Source organism: Nerophis ophidion, linkage group LG29 (assembly GCF_033978795.1).
Source record: "Nerophis ophidion isolate RoL-2023_Sa linkage group LG29, RoL_Noph_v1.0, whole genome shotgun sequence".
Classification (NCBI taxonomy): domain Eukaryota; kingdom Metazoa; phylum Chordata; class Actinopteri; order Syngnathiformes; family Syngnathidae; genus Nerophis; species Nerophis ophidion.
This window is the reverse complement of record NC_084639.1, coordinates 2,788,190-2,811,901: the sequence shown is the minus strand read 5'-3', so window position 1 is coordinate 2,811,901 and position 23,712 is coordinate 2,788,190. Positions and strand designations below refer to the sequence as shown.

The 23,712-nt window shown below is 28.3% G+C and overlaps 1 protein-coding gene across 2 annotated transcripts in view; it reads left to right on the top strand.

Annotated features, from left to right (window-relative positions):
* arl9 (ADP-ribosylation factor-like 9) overlaps positions 1–22,949 on the top strand; it is a 266,590-nt gene extending 243,641 nt beyond the window's left edge. The window contains exons 2-4 of one of the 2 annotated variants that reach the window (XM_061891536.1): positions 21,746–21,923; positions 21,996–22,171; positions 22,253–22,949. In XM_061891536.1, coding sequence (XP_061747520.1) covers positions 21,746–21,923; positions 21,996–22,171; positions 22,253–22,426 — 528 coding nt within the window. In that variant the 3' untranslated portion in view covers positions 22,427–22,949. Of the gene's footprint in view, positions 1–21,742; positions 21,924–21,995; positions 22,172–22,252 lie in introns of both variants that reach the window. The other variant, XM_061891535.1, reaches the window with a different exon arrangement.
* The last annotated feature ends 763 nt before the right edge of the window (positions 22,950–23,712 follow it).

Here is a 23,712-nt window from a genome sequence, read left to right as displayed (position 1 = left end):
TCATTCAACATACTAACATACATTCATTCGACATACTTTCATTCAACATACTAACATACATTCATTCGACATACTTTCATTCAACATACTAACATACATTCAACATACTTTCATTCAACAAACTAACATACTTTCATTCAACATACTAACATACATTCAACATACTTTCATTCAACAAACTAACATACTTTCATTCAACATACTAACATACATTCATTCAACATACTTTCATCCAACATACTAACATACATTCATTCAACATACTAACATACATTCATTCAACATACTAACATACATTCATTCAACATACTTTCATTCAACATACTAACATACATTCATTCGACATACTTTCATTCAACATACTAACATACATTCATTCAACATACTTTCACTCAACATACTAACATACATTCATTCAACATACTTTCATTCAACATACTAACATACATTCATTCAACATACTAACATACATTCATTCGACATACTTTCATTCAACATACTAACATACATTCATTCAACATACTTTCATTCAACATACTAACATACATTCATTCAACATACTTTCATTCAACATACTAACATACATTCATTCGACATACTTTCATTCAACATACTTTCATTCAACATACTTTCATCCAACATACTAACATACATTCATTCAACATACTTTCACTCAACATACTTTCATTCAACATACTTTCATCCAACATACTAACATACATTCATTCAACAAACTAACATACATTCATTCAACATACTTTCATTCAACAAACTAACATACTTTCATTCAACATACTAACATACATTCATTCAACATACTAACATACATTCATTCGACATACTTTCATTCAACATACTAACATACATTCATTCAACATACTAACATACATTCATTCAACATACTAACATACATTCATTCAACATACTAACATACATTCATTCAACATACTAACATACATTCATTCAACATACTTTCATCCAACATATTAACATACATTCATTCAACATACTAACATACATTCATTCAACATACTTTCATTCAACAAACTAACATACTTTCATTCAACATACTTTCATCCAACATACTAACATACATTCAACATGCTTTCATACATTCATTCAACATACTTTCATTCAACATACTAACATACATTCATTCGACATACTTTCATTCAACATACTTTCATTCAACAAACTAACATACTTTCATTCAACATACTAACATACATTCATTCAACATACTTTCATTCAACAAACTAACATACTTTCATTCAACATACTAACATACATTCATTCAACATACTTTCATTCAACAAACTAACATACTTTCATTCAACATACTAACATACATTCATTCGACATACTTTCATTCAACATACTTTCATTCAACAAACTAACATACTTTCATTCAACATACTAACATACATTCATTCAACATACTTTCATTCAACAAACTAACATACTTTCATTCAACAAACTAACATACTTTCATTCAACATACTAACATACATTCATTCAACATACTTTCATTCAACAAACTAACATACTTTCATTCAACATACTAACATACATTCATTCAACATACTTTCATTCAACATACTAACATACATTCATTCGACATATTTTCATTCAACATACTAACATACATTCATTCGACATACTTTCATTCAACATACTAACATACATTCATTCAACATACTTTCATTCAACGTACTAACATACATTCATTCGACATACTTTCATTCAACATACTTTCATTCAACATACTAACATACATTCATTCAACATACTTTCATTCAACATACTAACATACATTCATTCAACATACTTTCATTCAACATACTAACATACATTCATTCAACATACTTTCATCCAACATACTAACATACATTCATTCAACATACTTTCATTCAACATACTAACATACATTCATTCAACATACTTTCATTCAACATACTAACATACATTCATTCAACATAGTAACATACATTCACTCAACATACTTTCATTCAACATACTAACATACTTTCATTCAACATACTAACATACTTTCATTCAACATACTTTCATCCAACATACTAACATACATTCATTCAACATACTTTCATTCAACATACCAACATACATTCATTCAACATACTTTCATTCAACATACTAACATACTTTCATTCAACATACTAACATACATTCATTCAACATACTTTCATTCAACATACTAACATACATTCATTCAACATACTTTCATTCAACATACTAACATACATTCATTCAACATACTAACATACATTCATTCGACATACTTTCATTCAACATACTTTCATTCAACATACTAACATACATTCATTCAACATACTTTCATTCAACATACTAACATACATTCATTCAACATACTTTCATTCAACATACTAACATACATTCATTCAACATACTTTCATTCAACATACTAACATACATTCATTCAACATACTTTCATTCAACATACTAACATACTTTCATTCAACATACTAACATACATTCATTCAACATACTTTCATTCAACATACTAACATACATTCATTCAACATACTTTCATTCAACATACTAACATACATTCATTCAACATACTTTCATTCAACATACTAACATACATTCATTCAACATACTTTCATTCAGCATACTAACATACATTCATTCAACATACTTTCATTCAACATACCAACATACATTCATTCAACATACTTTCATTCAACATACTAACATACTTTCATTCAACATACTAACATACATTCATTCAACATACTTTCATTCAACATACTAACATACATTCATTCAACATACTTTCATTCAACATACTAACATACATTCATTCAACATACTAACATACATTCATTCAAGATACTAACATACATTCATTCAACATACTAACATACATTCATTCAACATACTTTCATCCAACATACTAACATACATTCATTCAACATACTAACATACATTCATTCAACATACTAACATACATTCATTCAACATACTAACATACATTCATTCAACATACTAACATACATTCATTCAACATACTTTCAATCAACATACTAACATACATTCATTCAACATACTAACATACATTCATTCAACATACTAACATACATTCATTCAACATACTTTCATCCAACATACTAACATACATTCATTCAACATACTAACATACATTCATTCAACATGCTTTCATCCAACATACTAACATACATTCATTCAACATACTAACATACATTCATTCAACATACTTTCATCCAACATATTAACATACATTCATTCAACATACTAACATACATTCATTCAACATACTAACATACATTCATTCAACATACTTTCATTCAACATACTAACATACATTCATTCAACATACTTTCATCCAACATACTAACATACATTCATTCAACATACTAACATACATTCATTCGACATACTTTCATTCAACATACTAACATACATTCATTCGACATACTTTCATTCAACATACTAACATACATTCAACATACTTTCATTCAACAAACTAACATACTTTCATTCAACATACTAACATACATTCAACATACTTTCATTCAACAAACTAACATACTTTCATTCAACATACTAACATACATTCATTCAACATACTTTCATCCAACATACTAACATACATTCATTCAACATACTAACATACATTCATTCAACATACTAACATACATTCATTCAACATACTTTCATTCAACATACTAACATACATTCATTCGACATACTTTCATTCAACATACTAACATACATTCATTCAACATACTTTCACTCAACATACTAACATACATTCATTCAACATACTTTCATTCAACATACTAACATACATTCATTCAACATACTAACATACATTCATTCGACATACTTTCATTCAACATACTAACATACATTCATTCAACATACTTTCATTCAACATACTAACATACATTCATTCAACATACTTTCATTCAACATACTAACATACATTCATTCGACATACTTTCATTCAACATACTTTCATTCAACATACTTTCATCCAACATACTAACATACATTCATTCAACATACTTTCACTCAACATACTTTCATTCAACATACTTTCATCCAACATACTAACATACATTCATTCAACAAACTAACATACATTCATTCAACATACTTTCATTCAACAAACTAACATACTTTCATTCAACATACTAACATACATTCATTCAACATACTAACATACATTCATTCGACATACTTTCATTCAACATACTAACATACATTCATTCAACATACTTTCATCCAACATACTAACATACATTCATTCAACATACTAACATACATTCATTCAACATACTAACATACATTCATTCAACATACTAACATACATTCATTCAACATACTAACATACATTCATTCAACATACTTTCATCCAACATATTAACATACATTCATTCAACATACTAACATACATTCATTCAACATACTTTCATTCAACAAACTAACATACTTTCATTCAACATACTTTCATCCAACATACTAACATACATTCAACATGCTTTCATACATTCATTCAACATACTTTCATTCAACATACTAACATACATTCATTCGACATACTTTCATTCAACATACTTTCATTCAACAAACTAACATACTTTCATTCAACATACTAACATACATTCATTCAACATACTTTCATTCAACAAACTAACATACTTTCATTCAACATACTAACATACATTCATTCAACATACTTTCATTCAACAAACTAACATACTTTCATTCAACATACTAACATACATTCATTCGACATACTTTCATTCAACATACTTTCATTCAACAAACTAACATACTTTCATTCAACATACTAACATACATTCATTCAACATACTTTCATTCAACAAACTAACATACTTTCATTCAACAAACTAACATACTTTCATTCAACATACTAACATACATTCATTCAACATACTTTCATTCAACAAACTAACATACTTTCATTCAACATACTAACATACATTCATTCAACATACTTTCATTCAACAAACTAACATACTTTCATTCAACATACTAACATACATTCATTCAACATACTTTCATTCAACATACTAACATACATTCATTCGACATATTTTCATTCAACATACTAACATACATTCATTCGACATACTTTCATTCAACATACTAACATACATTCATTCAACATACTTTCATTCAACGTACTAACATACATTCATTCGACATACTTTCATTCAACATACTTTCATTCAACATACTAACATACATTCATTCAACATACTAACATACATTCATTCAACATACTTTCATTCAACATACTAACATACATTCATTCAACATACTTTCATCCAACATACTAACATACATTCATTCAACATACTTTCATTCAACATACTAACATACATTCATTCAACATACTTTCATTCAACATACTAACATACATTCATTCAACATAGTAACATACATTCATTCAACATACTTTCATTCAACATACTAACATACTTTCATTCAACATACTAACATACTTTCATTCAACATACTTTCATCCAACATACTAACATACATTCATTCAACATACTTTCATTCAACATACCAACATACATTCATTCAACATACTTTCATTCAACATACTAACATACTTTCATTCAACATACTAACATACATTCATTCAACATACTTTCATTCAACATACTAACATACATTCATTCAACATACTTTCATTCAACATACTAACATACATTCATTCAACATACTAACATACATTCATTCGACATACTTTCATTCAACATACTTTCATTCAACATACTAACATACATTCATTCAACATACTTTCATTCAACATACTAACATACATTCATTCAACATACTTTCATTCAACATACTAACATACATTCTTTCAACATACTTTCATTCAACATACTAACATACATTCATTCAACATACTTTCATTCAACATACTAACATACTTTCATTCAACATACTAACATACATTCATTCAACATACTTTCATTCAACATACTAACATACATTCATTCAACATACTTTCATTCAACATACTAACATACATTCATTCAACATACTTTCATTCAACATACTAACATACATTCATTCAACATACTTTCATTCAGCATACTAACATACATTCATTCAACATACTTTCATTCAACATACCAACATACATTCATTCAACATACTTTCATTCAACATACTAACATACTTTCATTCAACATACTAACATACATTCATTCAACATACTTTCATTCAACATACTAACATACATTCATTCAACATACTTTCATTCAACATACTAACATACATTCATTCAACATACTAACATACATTCATTCGACATACTTTCATTCAACATACTAACATACATTCATTCAACATACTTTCATTCAACGTACTAACATACATTCATTCAACATACTTTCATTCAACATACTAACATACATTCATTCAACATACTTTCATTCAGCATACTAACATACATTCATTCAACATACTTTCATCATCCAACATACTAACATACTTTCATTCAACATACTAACATACATTCATTCAACATACTAACATACATTCATTCAACATACTAACATACATTCATTCAACATACTTTCATCCAACATACTAACATACATTCATTCAACATACTTTCATTCAACATACTAACATACTTTCATTCAACATACTAACATACATTCATTCAACATACTTTCATTCAACATACTAACATACATTCATTCAACATACTTTCATTCAACATACTAACATACATTCATTCAACATACTTTCATTCAACGTACTAACATACATTCATTCGACATACTTTCATTCAACATACTTTCATTCAACATACTAACATACATTCATTCAACATACTTTCATTCAACATACTAACATACATTCATTCAACATACTTTCATTCAACATACTAACATACATTCATTCAACATACTTTCATCCAACATACTAACATACTTTCATTCAACATACTAACATACATTCATTCAACATACTAACATACATTCATTCAACATACTAACATACATTCATTCAACATACTTTCATCCAACATACTAACATACATTCATTCAACATACTTTCATTCAACATACTAACATACATTCATTCAACATACTAACATACATTCATTCAACATACTTTCATTCAACATACTAACATACATTCATTCAACATACTTTCACTCAACATACTAACATACATTCATTCAACATACTTTCATTCAACTAACTAACATACTTTCATTCAACATACTAACATACATTCATTCAACATACTTTCATCCAACATACTAACATACATTCATTCAACATACTAACATACATTCATTCAACATACTAACATACATTCATTCAACATACTTTCATCCAACATACTAACATACATTCATTCAACATACTAACATACATTCATTCAACATACTAACATACATTCATTCAACATACTAACATACATTCATTCAACATACTAACATACATTCATTCAACATACTAACATACATTCATTCAACATACTTTCATCCAACATACTAACATACATTCATTCAACATACTTTCATTCAACATACTAACATACTTTCATTCAACATACTAACATACATTCATTCAACATACTTTCATTCAACATACTAACATACATTCATTCAACATACTTTCATTCAACGTACTAACATACATTCATTCGACATACTTTCATTAAACATACTTTCATTCAACATACTAACATACATTCATTCAACATACTTTCATCCAACATACTAACATACATTCATTCAACATACTTTCATTCAACGTACTAACATACATTCATTCGACATACTTTCATTCAACATACTTTCATTCAACATACTAACATACATTCATTCAACATACTTTCATCCAACATACTAACATACATTCATTCGACATACTTTCATTCAACATACTAACATACATTCATTCAACATACTAACATACATTCATTCAACATACTTTCATTCAACATACTAACATACATTCATTCAACATACTTTCATTCAACAAACTAACATACTTTCATTCAACATACTAACATACATTCATTCAACATACTAACATACATTCATTCAACATACTTTTATTCAACATACTAACATACATTCATTCAACATACTTTCATTCAACATACTAACATACATTCATTCGACATACTTTCATTCAACATACTAACATACATTCATTCAACATACTTTCACTCAACATACTAACATACATTCATTCAACATACATTCATTCAACATACTTGTATTCAACACACTAACATATTTTCATTTAACATACTAACATACATTCATTCAACATACTAACATACATTCATTCAACATACTTTCATTCAACAAACTAACATACTTTCATTCAACAAACTAACATACTTTCATTCAACATACTAACATACTTTCATTCAACATACTAACATACATTCATTGAACATACTAACATACATTCATTCAACATACTAACATACATTCATTCAACATACTTTCATTCAACAAACTAACATACATTCATTCAACATACATTCATTCAACATACTAACATACATTCATTCAACATACTTTCATTCAACATACTAACATACATTCATTCGACATACTTTCATTCAACATACTAACATACATTCATTCAACATACATTCATTCAACATACTAACATACATTCATTCAACATACTTTCATTCAACATACTAACATACATTCATTCGACATACTTTCATTCAACATACTAACATACATTCATTCAACATACTTTCATTCAACTAACTAACATACTTTCATTCAACATACTAACATACATTCATTCAACATACTTTCATCCAACATACTAACATACATTCATTCAACATACTAACATACATTCATTCAACATACTAACATACATTCATTCAACATACTTTCATCCAACATACTAACATACATTCATTCAACATACTAACATACATTCATTCAACATACTAACATACATTCATTCAACATACTAACATACATTCATTCAACATACTAACATACATTCATTCAACATACTTTCATTCAACATACTAACATACATTCATTCAACATACTAACATACATTCATTCAACATACTAACATACATTCATTCAACATACTAACATACATTCATTCAACATACTAACATACATTCATTCAACATACTAACATACATTCATTCAACATACTTTCATCCAACATACTAACATACATTCATTCAACATACTAACATACATTCATTCAACATGCTTTCATCCAACATACTAACATACATTCATTCAACATACTAACATACATTCATTCAACATACTTTCATCCAACATATTAACATACATTCATTCAACATACTAACATACATTCATTCAACATACTAACATACATTCATTCAACATACTTTCATCCAACATACTAACATACATTCATTCAACATACTTTCATTCAACATACTAACATACATTCATTCAACATACTAACATACATTCATTCAACATACTTTCATCCAACATACTAACATACATTCATTCGACATACTTTCAATCAACATACTAACATACATTCATTCAACATACTTTCATAAAACAAACTAACATACTTTCATTCAACATACTAACATACATTCATTCAACATACTAACATACATTCATTCAACATACTTTTATTCAACATACTAACATACATTCATTCAACATACTTTCATTCAACATACTAACATACATTCATTCGACATACTTTCATTCAACATACTAACATACATTCATTCAACATACTTTCACTCAACATTCTAACATACATTCATTCAACATACTTTCATTCAACTAACTAACATACTTTCATCCAACATACTAACATACATTCATTCAACATACTTTCATCCAACATACTAACATACATTCATTCAACATACTTTCATCCAACATACTAACATACATTCATTCAACATACTTTCATCCAACATACTAACATACATTCATTCAACATACTAACATACATTCATTCAACATACTAACATACATTCATTCAACATACTAACATACATTCATTCAACATACTAACATACATTCATTCAACATACTTTCATCCAACATACTAACATACATTCATTCAACATACTAACATACATTCATTCAACATACTAACATACATTCATTCAACATACTTTCATCCAACATACTAACATACATTCATTCAACATACTAACATACATTCATTCAACATACTAACATACATTCATTCAACATACTTTCATTCAACATACTAACATACATTCATTCGACATACTTTCATTCAACATACTAACATACATTCATTCAACATACTTTCATTCAACTAACTAACATACTTTCATTCAACATACTAACATACATTCATTCAACATACTAACATACATTCATTCAACATACTAACATACATTCATTCAACATACTTTCATCCAACATACTAACATACATTCATTCAACATACTAACATACATTCATTCAACATACTAACATACATTCATTCAACATACTAACATACATTCATTCAACATACTAACATACATTCATTCAACATACTTTCATCCAACATACTAACATACATTCATTCAACATACTAACATACATTCATTCAACATACTAACATACATTCATTCAACATACTTTCATCCAACATACTAACATACATTCATTCAACATACTAACATACATTCATTCAAAATACTAACATACATTCATTCAACATACTAACATACATTCATTCAACATACTTTCATTCAACATACTAACATACATTCATTCAACATACTAACATACATTCATTCAACATACTAACATACATTCATTCAACATACTTTCATTCAACATACTAACATACATTCATTCAACATACTTTCATCCAACATACTAACATACATTCATTCAACATACTAACATACATTCATTCGACATACTTTCATTCAACATACTAACATACATTCATTCGACATACTTTCATTCAACATACTAACATACATTCAACATGCTTTCATACATTCAATCAACATACTTTTATTCAGCATACTAACATACATTCATTCAACTTACTTTCATTTAACATACATTCATTCAACATACTTTCATTCAACATACTTTCATTCAACATACTAACATACATTCATTCGACATACTTTCATTCAACTACTAACATACATTCATTCAACATACTAACATACATTCATTCAACATACTTTCATTCAACAAACTAACATACTTTCATTCAACATACTAACATACATTCATTCAACATACTTTCATTCAACAAACTAACATACTTTCATTCAACATACTAACATACTTTCATTCAACATACTAACATACATTCATTCAACATACTAACATACATTCATTCAACATACTTTCATTCAACAAACTAACATACTTTCATTCAACATACTAACATACATTCATTCAACATACTTTCATTCAACAAACTAACATACTTTCATTCAACATACTAACATACTTTCATCCAACATACTAACATACATTCATTCGACATACTTTCATTCAACATACTAACATACATTCATTCAACATACTTTCATTCAACAAACTAACATACTTTCATTCAACATACTAACATACATTCATTCAACATACTAACATACATTCATTCAACATACTTTCATTCAACATACTAACATACATTCATTCGACATACTTTCATTCAACATACTAACATACATTCATTCAACATACTTTCATTCAACTAACTAACATACATTCATTCAACATACTTTCACTCAACATACTAACATACATTCATTCAACATACTAACATACATTCATTCGACATACTTTCATTCAACTACTAACATACATTCATTCAACATACTTTCATTCAACAAACTAACATACATTCATTCAACATACTTTCATTCAACAAACTAACATACATTCATTCGACATACTTTCATTCAACAAACTAACATACTCTCATTCAACATACTAACATACTTTCATTCAACATACTAACATACTTTCATTCAACATACTAACATACATTCATTCAACATACTAACATACATTCATTCAACATACTTTCATTCAACAAACTAACATACATTCATTCAACATACTAACATACAATCATTCAACATACTTTAATACATTCATTCAACATACTTTCATTCAACAAACTAACATACTTTCATTCAACATACTAACATACATTCATTCAACATACTTTCATTCAACATACTAACATACATTCATTCAACATACTAACATACATTCATTCGACATACTTTCATTCAACAAACTAACATACTTTCATTCAACATACTAACATACATTCATTCAACATACTTTCATTCAACAAACTAACATACTTTCATTCAACATACTAACATACATTCATTCAACATACTTTCATTCAACAAACTAACATACTTTCATTCAACATACTAACATACATTCATTCAACATACTTTCATTCAACATACTAACATACTTTCATTCAACATACTAACATACATTCATTCAACATACTTTCATTCAACATACTAACATACATTCATTCAACATACTAACATACATTCATTCAACATACTTTCATTCAACAAACTAACATACATTCATTCGACATACTTTCATTCAACAAACTAACATACTCTCATTCAACATACTAACATACTTTCATTCAACATACTAACACACATTCATTCAACAAACTAACATACTTTCATTCAACATACTAACATACATTCATTCAACATACTAACATACATTCATTCAACATACTTTCATTCAACAAACTAACATACTTTCATTCAACATACTAACATACTTTCATTCAACATACTAACATACATTCATTCAACATACTAACATACATTCATTCAACATACTTTCATTCAACATACTAACATACATTCATTCAACATACTAACATACATTCATTCAACATACTAACATACATTCATTCAACATACTTTCATTCAACATACTAACATACATTCATTCAACATACTAACATACATTCATTCAACATACTTTCATTCAACAAACTAACATACTTTCATTCAACAAACTAACATACATTCATTCAACATACTTTCATTCAACAAACTAACATACTTTCATTCAACATACTAACATACATTCATTCAACATACTTTCATTCAACATACTAACATACATTCATTCAACATACTTTCATTCAACATACTTTCATTCAACAAACTAACATACATTCATTCAACATACTAACATACATTCAACATACTTTCATTCAACAAACTAACATACTTTCATTCAACATACTAACATACATTCATTCAACATACTTTCATTCAACAAACTAACATACTTTCATTCAACATACTAACATACATTCATTCAACATACTTTCATTCAACATACTAACATACATTCATTCGACATATTTTCATTCAACATACTAACATACATTCATTCGACATACTTTCATTCAACATACTAACATACATTCATTCAACATACTTTCATTCAACGTACTAACATACATTCATTCGACATACTTTCATTCAACATACTTTCATTCAACATACTAACATACATTCATTCAACATACTTTCATTCAACATACTAACATACATTCATTCAACATACTTTCATTCAACATACTAACATACATTCATTCAACATACTTTCATCCAACATACTAACATACATTCATTCAACATACTTTCATTCAACATACTAACATACATTCATTCAACATACTTTCATTCAACATACTAACATACATTCATTCAACATAGTAACATACATTCATTCAACATACTTTCATTCAACATACTAACATACTTTCATTCAACATACTAACATACTTTCATTCAACATACTTTCATTCAACATACCAACATACATTCATTCAACATACTTTCATTCAACATACTAACATACTTTCATTCAACATACTAACATACATTCATTCAACATACTTTCATTCAACATACTAACATACATTCATTCAACATACTTTCATTCAACATACTAACATACATTCATTCAACATACTAACATACATTCATTCGACATACTTTCATTCAACATACTTTCATTCAACATACTAACATACATTCATTCAACATACTTTCATTCAACATACTAACATACATTCATTCAACATACTTTCATTCAACATACTAACATACATTCATTCAACATACTTTCATTCAACATACTAACATACTTTCATTCAACATACTAACATACATTCATTCAACATACTTTCATTCAACATACTAACATACATTCATTCAACATACTTTCATTCAACATACTTTCATTCAACATACTAACATACATTCATTCAACATACTTTCATTCAACATACTAACATACATTCATTCAACATACTTTCATTCAGCATACTAACATACATTCATTCAACATACTTTCATTCAACATACCAACATACATTCATTCAACATACTTTCATTCAACATACTAACATACTTTCATTCAACATACTAACATACATTCATTCAACATACTTTCATTCAACATACTAACATACATTCATTCAACATACTTTCATTCAACATACTAACATACATTCATTCAACATACTAACATACATTCATTCGACATACTTTCATTCAACATACTAACATACATTCATTCAACATACTTTCATTCAACGTACTAACATACATTCATTCAACATACTTTCATTCAACATACTAACATACATTCATTCAACATACTTTCATTCAGCATACTAACATACATTCATTCAACATACTTTCATCATCCAACATACTAACATACTTTCATTCAACATACTAACATACATTCATTCAACATACTAACATACATTCATTCAACATACTAACATACATTCATTCAACATACTTTCATCCAACATACTAACATACATTCATTCAACATACTTTCATTCAACATACTAACATACTTTCATTCAACATACTAACATACATTCATTCAACATACTTTCATTCAACATACTAACATACATTCATTCAACATACTTTCATTCAACATACTAACATACATTCATTCAACATACTTTCATTCAACGTACTAACATACATTCATTCGACATACTTTCATTCAACATACTTTCATTCAACATACTAACATACATTCATTCAACATACTTTCATTCAACATACTAACATACATTCATTCAACATACTTTCATTCAACATACTAACATACATTCATTCAACATACTTTCATCCAACATACTAACATACTTTCATTCAACATACTAACATACATTCATTCAACATACTAACATACATTCATTCAACATACTAACATACATTCATTCAACATACTTTCATCCAACATACTAACATACATTCATTCAACATACTTTCATTCAACATACTAACATACATTCATTCAACATACTAACATACATTCATTCAACATACTTTCATTCAACATACTAACATACATTCATTCAACATACTTTCACTCAACATACTAACATACATTCATTCAACATACTTTCATTCAACTAACTAACATACTTTCATTCAACATACTAACATACATTCATTCAACATACTTTCATCCAACATACTAACATACATTCATTCAACATACTAACATACATTCATTCAACATACTAACATACATTCATTCAACATACTTTCATCCAACATACTAACATACATTCATTCAACATACTAACATACATTCATTCAACATACTAACATACATTCATTCAACATACTAACATACATTCATTCAACATACTAACATACATTCATTCAACATACTAACATACATTCATTCAACATACTTTCATCCAACATACTAACATACATTCATTCAACATACTTTCATTCAACATACTAACATACTTTCATTCAACATACTAACATACATTCATTCAACATACTTTCATTCAACATACTAACATACATTCATTCAACATACTTTCATTCAACGTACTAACATACATTCATTCGACATACTTTCATTAAACATACTTTCATTCAACATACTAACATACATTCATTCAACATACTTTCATCCAACATACTAACATACATTCATTCAACATACTTTCATTCAACGTACTAACATACATTCATTCGACATACTTTCATTCAACATACTTTCATTCAACATACTAACATACATTCATTCAACATACTTTCATCCAACATACTAACATACATTCATTCGACATACTTTCATTCAACATACTAACATACATTCATTCAACATACTAACATACATTCATTCAACATACTTTCATTCAACATACTAACATACATTCATTCAACATACTTTCATTCAACAAACTAACATACTTTCATTCAACATACTAACATACATTCATTCAACATACTAACATACATTCATTCAACATACTTTTATTCAACATACTAACATACATTCATTCAACATACTTTCATTCAACATACTAACATACATTCATTCGACATACTTTCATTCAACATACTAACATACATTCATTCAACATACTTTCACTCAACATACTAACATACATTCATTCAACATACATTCATTCAACATACTTGTATTCAACACACTAACATATTTTCATTTAACATACTAACATACATTCATTCAACATACTAACATACATTCATTCAACATACTTTCATTCAACAAACTAACATACTTTCATTCAACAAACTAACATACTTTCATTCAACATACTAACATACTTTCATTCAACATACTAACATACATTCATTGAACATACTAACATACATTCATTCAACATACTTTCATCCAACATACTAACATACATTCATTCGACATACTTTCATTCAACATACTAACATACATTCATTCAACATACTTTCATTCAACAAACTAACATACTTTCATTCAACATACATTCATTCAACATACTAACATACATTCATTCAACATACTTTCATTCAACATACTAACATACATTCATTCGACATACTTTCATTCAACATACTAACATACATTCATTCAACATACTTTCATTCAACTAACTAACATACTTTCATTCAACATACTAACATACATTCATTCAACATACTTTCATCCAACATACTAACATACATTCATTCAACATACTAACATACATTCATTCAACATACTAACATACATTCATTCAACATACTTTCATCCAACATACTAACATACATTCATTCAACATACTAACATACATTCATTCAACATACTAACATACATTCATTCAACATACTAACATACATTCATTCAACATACTAACATACATTCATTCAACATACTTTCATTCAACATACTAACATACATTCATTCAACATACTAACATACATTCATTCAACATACTAACATACATTCATTCAACATACTAACATACATTCATTCAACATACTAACATACATTCATTCAACATACTAACATACATTCATTCAACATACTTTCATCCAACATACTAACATACATTCATTCAACATACTAACATACATTCATTCAACATGCTTTCATCCAACATACTAACATACATTCATTCAACATACTAACATACATTCATTCAACATACTTTCATCCAACATATTAACATACATTCATTCAACATACTAACATACATTCATTCAACATACTAACATACATTCATTCAACATACTTTCATCCAACATACTAACATACATTCATTCAACATACTTTCATTCAACATACTAACATACATTCATTCAACATACTAACATACATTCATTCAACATACTTTCATCCAACATACTAACATACATTCATTCGACATACTTTCAATCAACATACTAACATACATTCATTCAACATACTTTCATAAAACAAACTAACATACTTTCATTCAACATACTAACATACATTCATTCAACATACTAACATACATTCATTCAACATACTTTTATTCAACATACTAACATACATTCATTCAACATACTTTCATTCAACATACTAACATACATTCATTCGACATACTTTCATTCAACATACTAACATACATTCATTCAACATACTTTCACTCAACATTCTAACATACATTCATTCAACATACTTTCATTCAACTAACTAACATACTTTCATCCAACATACTAACATACATTCATTCAACATACTTTCATCCAACATACTAACATACATTCATTCAACATACTTTCATCCAACATACTAACATACATTCATTCAACATACTTTCATCCAACATACTAACATACATTCATTCAACATACTAACATACATTCATTCAACATACTAACATACATTCATTCAACATACTAACATACATTCATTCAACATACTAACATACATTCATTCAACATACTTTCATCCAACATACTAACATACATTCATTCAACATACTAACATACATTCATTCAACATACTAACATACATTCATTCAACATACTTTCATCCAACATACTAACATACATTCATTCAACATACTAACATACATTCATTCAACATACTAACATACATTCATTCAACATACTTTCATTCAACATACTAACATACATTCATTCGACATACTTTCATTCAACATACTAACATACATTCATTCAACATACTTTCATTCAACTAACTAACATACTTTCATTCAACATACTAACATACATTCATTCAACATACTAACATACATTCATTCAACATACTAACATACATTCATTCAACATACTTTCATCCAACATACTAACATACATTCATTCAACATACTAACATACATTCATTCAACATACTAACATACATTCATTCAACATACTAACATACATTCATTCAACATACTAACATACATTCATTCAACATACTTTCATCCAACATACTAACATACATTCATTCAACATACTAACATACATTCATTCAACATACTAACATACATTCATTCAACATACTTTCATCCAACATACTAACATACATTCATTCAACATACTAACATACATTCATTCAACATACTAACATACATTCATTCAACATACTAACATACATTCATTCAACATACTTTCATTCAACATACTAACATACATTCATTCAACATACTAACATACATTCATTCAACATACTAACATACATTCATTCAACATACTTTCATTCAACATACTAACATACATTCATTCAACATACTTTCATCCAACATACTAACATACATTCATTCAACATACTAACATACATTCATTCGACATACTTTCATTCAACATACTAACATACATTCATTCGACATACTTTCATTCAACATACTAACATACATTCAACATGCTTTCATACATTCAATCAACATACTTTTATTCAGCATACTAACATACATTCATTCAACTTACTTTCATTTAACATACATTCATTCAACATACTTTCATTCAACATACTTTCATTCAACATACTAACATACATTCATTCGACATACTTTCATTCAACTACTAACATACATTCATTCAACATACTTTCATTCAACTACTAACATACATTCATTCAACATACTTTCATTCAACATACTAACATACATTCATTCAACATACTAACATACATTCATTCAACATACTTTCATTCAACAAACTAACATACTTTCATTCAACATACTAACATACATTCATTCAACATACTTTCATTCAACAAACTAACATACTTTCATTCAACATACTAACATACTTTCATTCAACATACTAACATACATTCATTCAACATACTAACATACATTCATTCAACATACTTTCATTCAACAAACTAACATACTTTCATTCAACATACTAACATACATTCATTCAACATACTTTCATTCAACAAACTAACATACTTTCATTCAACATACTAACATACTTTCATCCAACATACTAACATACATTCATTCGACATACTTTCATTCAACATACTAACATACATTCATTCAACATACTTTCATTCAACAAACTAACATACTTTCATTCAACATACTAACATACATTCATTCAACATACTAACATACATTCATTCAACATACTTTCATTCAACATACTAACATACATTCATTCGACATACTTTCATTCAACATACTAACATACATTCATTCAACATACTTTCATTCAACTAACTAACATACATTCATTCAACATACTTTCACTCAACATACTAACATACATTCATTCAACATACTTTCACTCAACATACTAACATACATTCATTCAACATACTTTCATTCAACTAACTAACATACTTTCATTCAACATACTAACATACATTCATTCAACATACTTTCATCCAACATAAGAACATACATTCATTCAAGATACTAACATACATTCATTCAACATACTAACATACATTCATTCAACATACTTTCATCCAACATACTAACATACATTCATTCAACATACTAACATACATTCATTCAACATACTAACATACATTCATTCAACATACTAACATACATTCATTCAACATACTAACATACATTCATTCAACATACTTTCAATCAACATACTAACATACATTCATTCAACATACTAACATACATTCATTCAACATACTAACATACATTCATTCAACATACTTTCATCCAACATACTAACATACATTCATTCAACATACTAACATACATTCATTCAACATGCTTTCATCCAACATACTAACATACATTCATTCAACATACTAACATACATTCATTCAACATACTTTCATCCAACATATTAACATACATTCATTCAACATACTAACATACATTCATTCAACATACTAACATACATTCATTCAACATACTTTCATTCAACATACTAACATACATTCATTCAACATACTTTCATCCAACATACTAACATACATTCATTCAACATACTAACATACATTCATTCGACATACTTTCATTCAACATACTAACATACATTCATTCGACATACTTTCATTGAACATACTAACATACATTCAACATACTTTCATTCAACAAACTAACATACTTTCATTCAACATACTAACATACATTCAACATACTTTCATTCAACAAACTAACATACTTTCATTCAACATACTAACATACATTCAACATGCTTTCATACATTCAATCAACATACTTTTATTCAGCATACTAACATACATTCATTCAACTTACTTTCATTTAACATACATTCATTCAACATACTTTCATTCAACATACTTTCATTCAACATACTAACATACATTCATTCGACATACTTTCATTCAACATACTAACATACATTCATTCAACATACTAACATACATTCATTCAACATACTAACATACATTCATTCAACATACTTTCATTCAACAAACTAACATACTTTCATTCAACATACTAACATACATTCATTCAACATACTTTCTTTCAACATACTAACATACTTTCATTCAACATACTAACATACATTTATTCAACATACTTTCTTTCAACATACTAACATACATTCATTCAACATACTAACATACGTTCATTCAAACTTTCATACAAAGAGAAAGAGAGAGAGAGAAATGAGAGAAATGAGGGAGAGAGAGAGAGAGAGAGAGAGAGAGACTTTAACAATAGGGGAAAGGCTTTTTGTCCCATATTTCGAGTTGACTCAACTCTGAACACCAGGGGACTCAGGATTGATCCCTGGGGTTCTCCTCCTGGGCCGTGTAGGAAGTGCTGGGATTCCTCTGGTGCTTTCTCTTCTGTAATGGGATTTGAAGCATTCCAGTGAACCAAATGACAACATGAAAGATCCTAAGGATTTGTAACTTAAGTCTATATCCAAGTACCCAATTAAAAACTGCATCCGTGTCTTTGTGCAGCAGCCCAGGCCAGTTAAGTCAGAGGGCACCCAGGTCCTGGTCCTGGGTCTCGATGGAGCCGGCAAGTCCAGCCTGCTGTACTGCTTGGCCATCGGCAGCCTGGATGTGGACTTGGAGCCCACACAGGGCTTCAACGCTGTGTGCATCAACAGGGAAGACCTGCAGGTGGACTTCCTGGAGAGTAAGTCCACTTAGAACTCCTGAGTGGTCAGCATATCCCACTTACTCATTCTACTTTTCCTTTCTCTGTCAGTTGGTGGGAAGGCGGAGCTAAGACCTCACTGGCACAGGTACATGTCCAAGGCTCTGCTGATGGTTTTTGTGGTGGACTCGTCCGCCCCGCACCTCTTCGCCGTCGCCAAGACGCTGCTACATGACCTCCTGACCTCGGACCCCGGCCTGCCGCTGATGGTGCTGGCCAACAAACAGGTGAGGACGACTGTGAAGAAGCTTGAAGAAAGTCACTAACTGGGGAAAAAAAGCCCCAGTAAAGTTTGTCTTACCTTCCAGGACCTTCCGGACGCTTGCGGCATCACCGACCTTCACGAGGCCTTGGAGCTTTCCCGCGTGGGAGACCGCAAGCTGTTCCTCATTGGCACATGCGTGAAGAAAGGGGAGGCGGAGCTTAGCTCCGGCGTTCGGGACGCTCGAGAGCTCATCATCCAGTTGGCCGGCTGCAAATAAAAGTCACAAATCATTTCGAGTTTTATTTTCTCAACACAACTGGAGTTTGTTATCCATTCAAATCTTCATTGGACCTTTTTCACAACTTTGACAAACACATCAAAGATGTCATATAAACATGAATGATGTCATATGAATACAAGTTTTTATTTTTCTACCAAAACCTTTCAACACAAGCACATATTTTTTACTTTCCTAAAAGTCTTTAAACTACATGATTTCATATTGTTCCCTAATACTCATTCCAACCGCTAGGAGGAGCCAAAGTCAAAGGCAACAGCAGGGAAGAAAGCACACCAAACTTTTGGAATGTATTTTTACACCACTTTGCAATATTTCTCGACAAATAAAGGGCGATATATTTTTACAACGGCTTTGTTTTAGTTGTATCACATGTTTTCTTAGACGTATTTAAATAGTTGTCTTCATGTATACTTTTTCTTTGTGTGGAGTGTGTACTATTGCTGCAAATGTTAACACTTTGATATTTTGGAAATGTTGAATAAAAATGTTAGCAAAATCATTTTGTAGGCTAATTATTTTTCATTATAATCTTTAATTTGGCATACATTCATTCAACATACTAACATACAATCATTCAACATACTTTAATACATTCATTCAACATACTTTCATTCAACAAACTAACATACTTTCATTCAACATACTAACATACATTCATTCGACATACTTTCATTCAACATACTAACATACATTCATTCAACATACTAACATACATTCATTCGACATACTTTCATTCAACAAACTAACATACTTTCATTCAACATACTAACATACATTCATTCAACATACTTTCATTCAACAAACTAACATACTTTCATTCAACATACTAACATACATTCATTCAACATACTTTCATTCAACAAACTAACATACTTTCATTCAACATACTAACATACATTCATTCAACATACTTTCATTCAACAAACTAACATACTTTCATTCAACATAGTAACATACATTCATTCAACATACTTTCATTCAACATACTAACATACATTCATTCAACATACTTTCATTCAACATACTAACATACATTCATTCAACATACTAACATACATTCATTCGACATACTTTCATTCAACTACTAACATACATTCATTCAACATACTTTCATTCAACAAACTAACATACATTCATTCAACATACTTTCATTCAACAAACTAACATACTCTCATTCAACATACTAACATACTTTCATTCAACATACTAACATACTTTCATTCAACATACTAACATACATTCATTCAACATACTAACATACA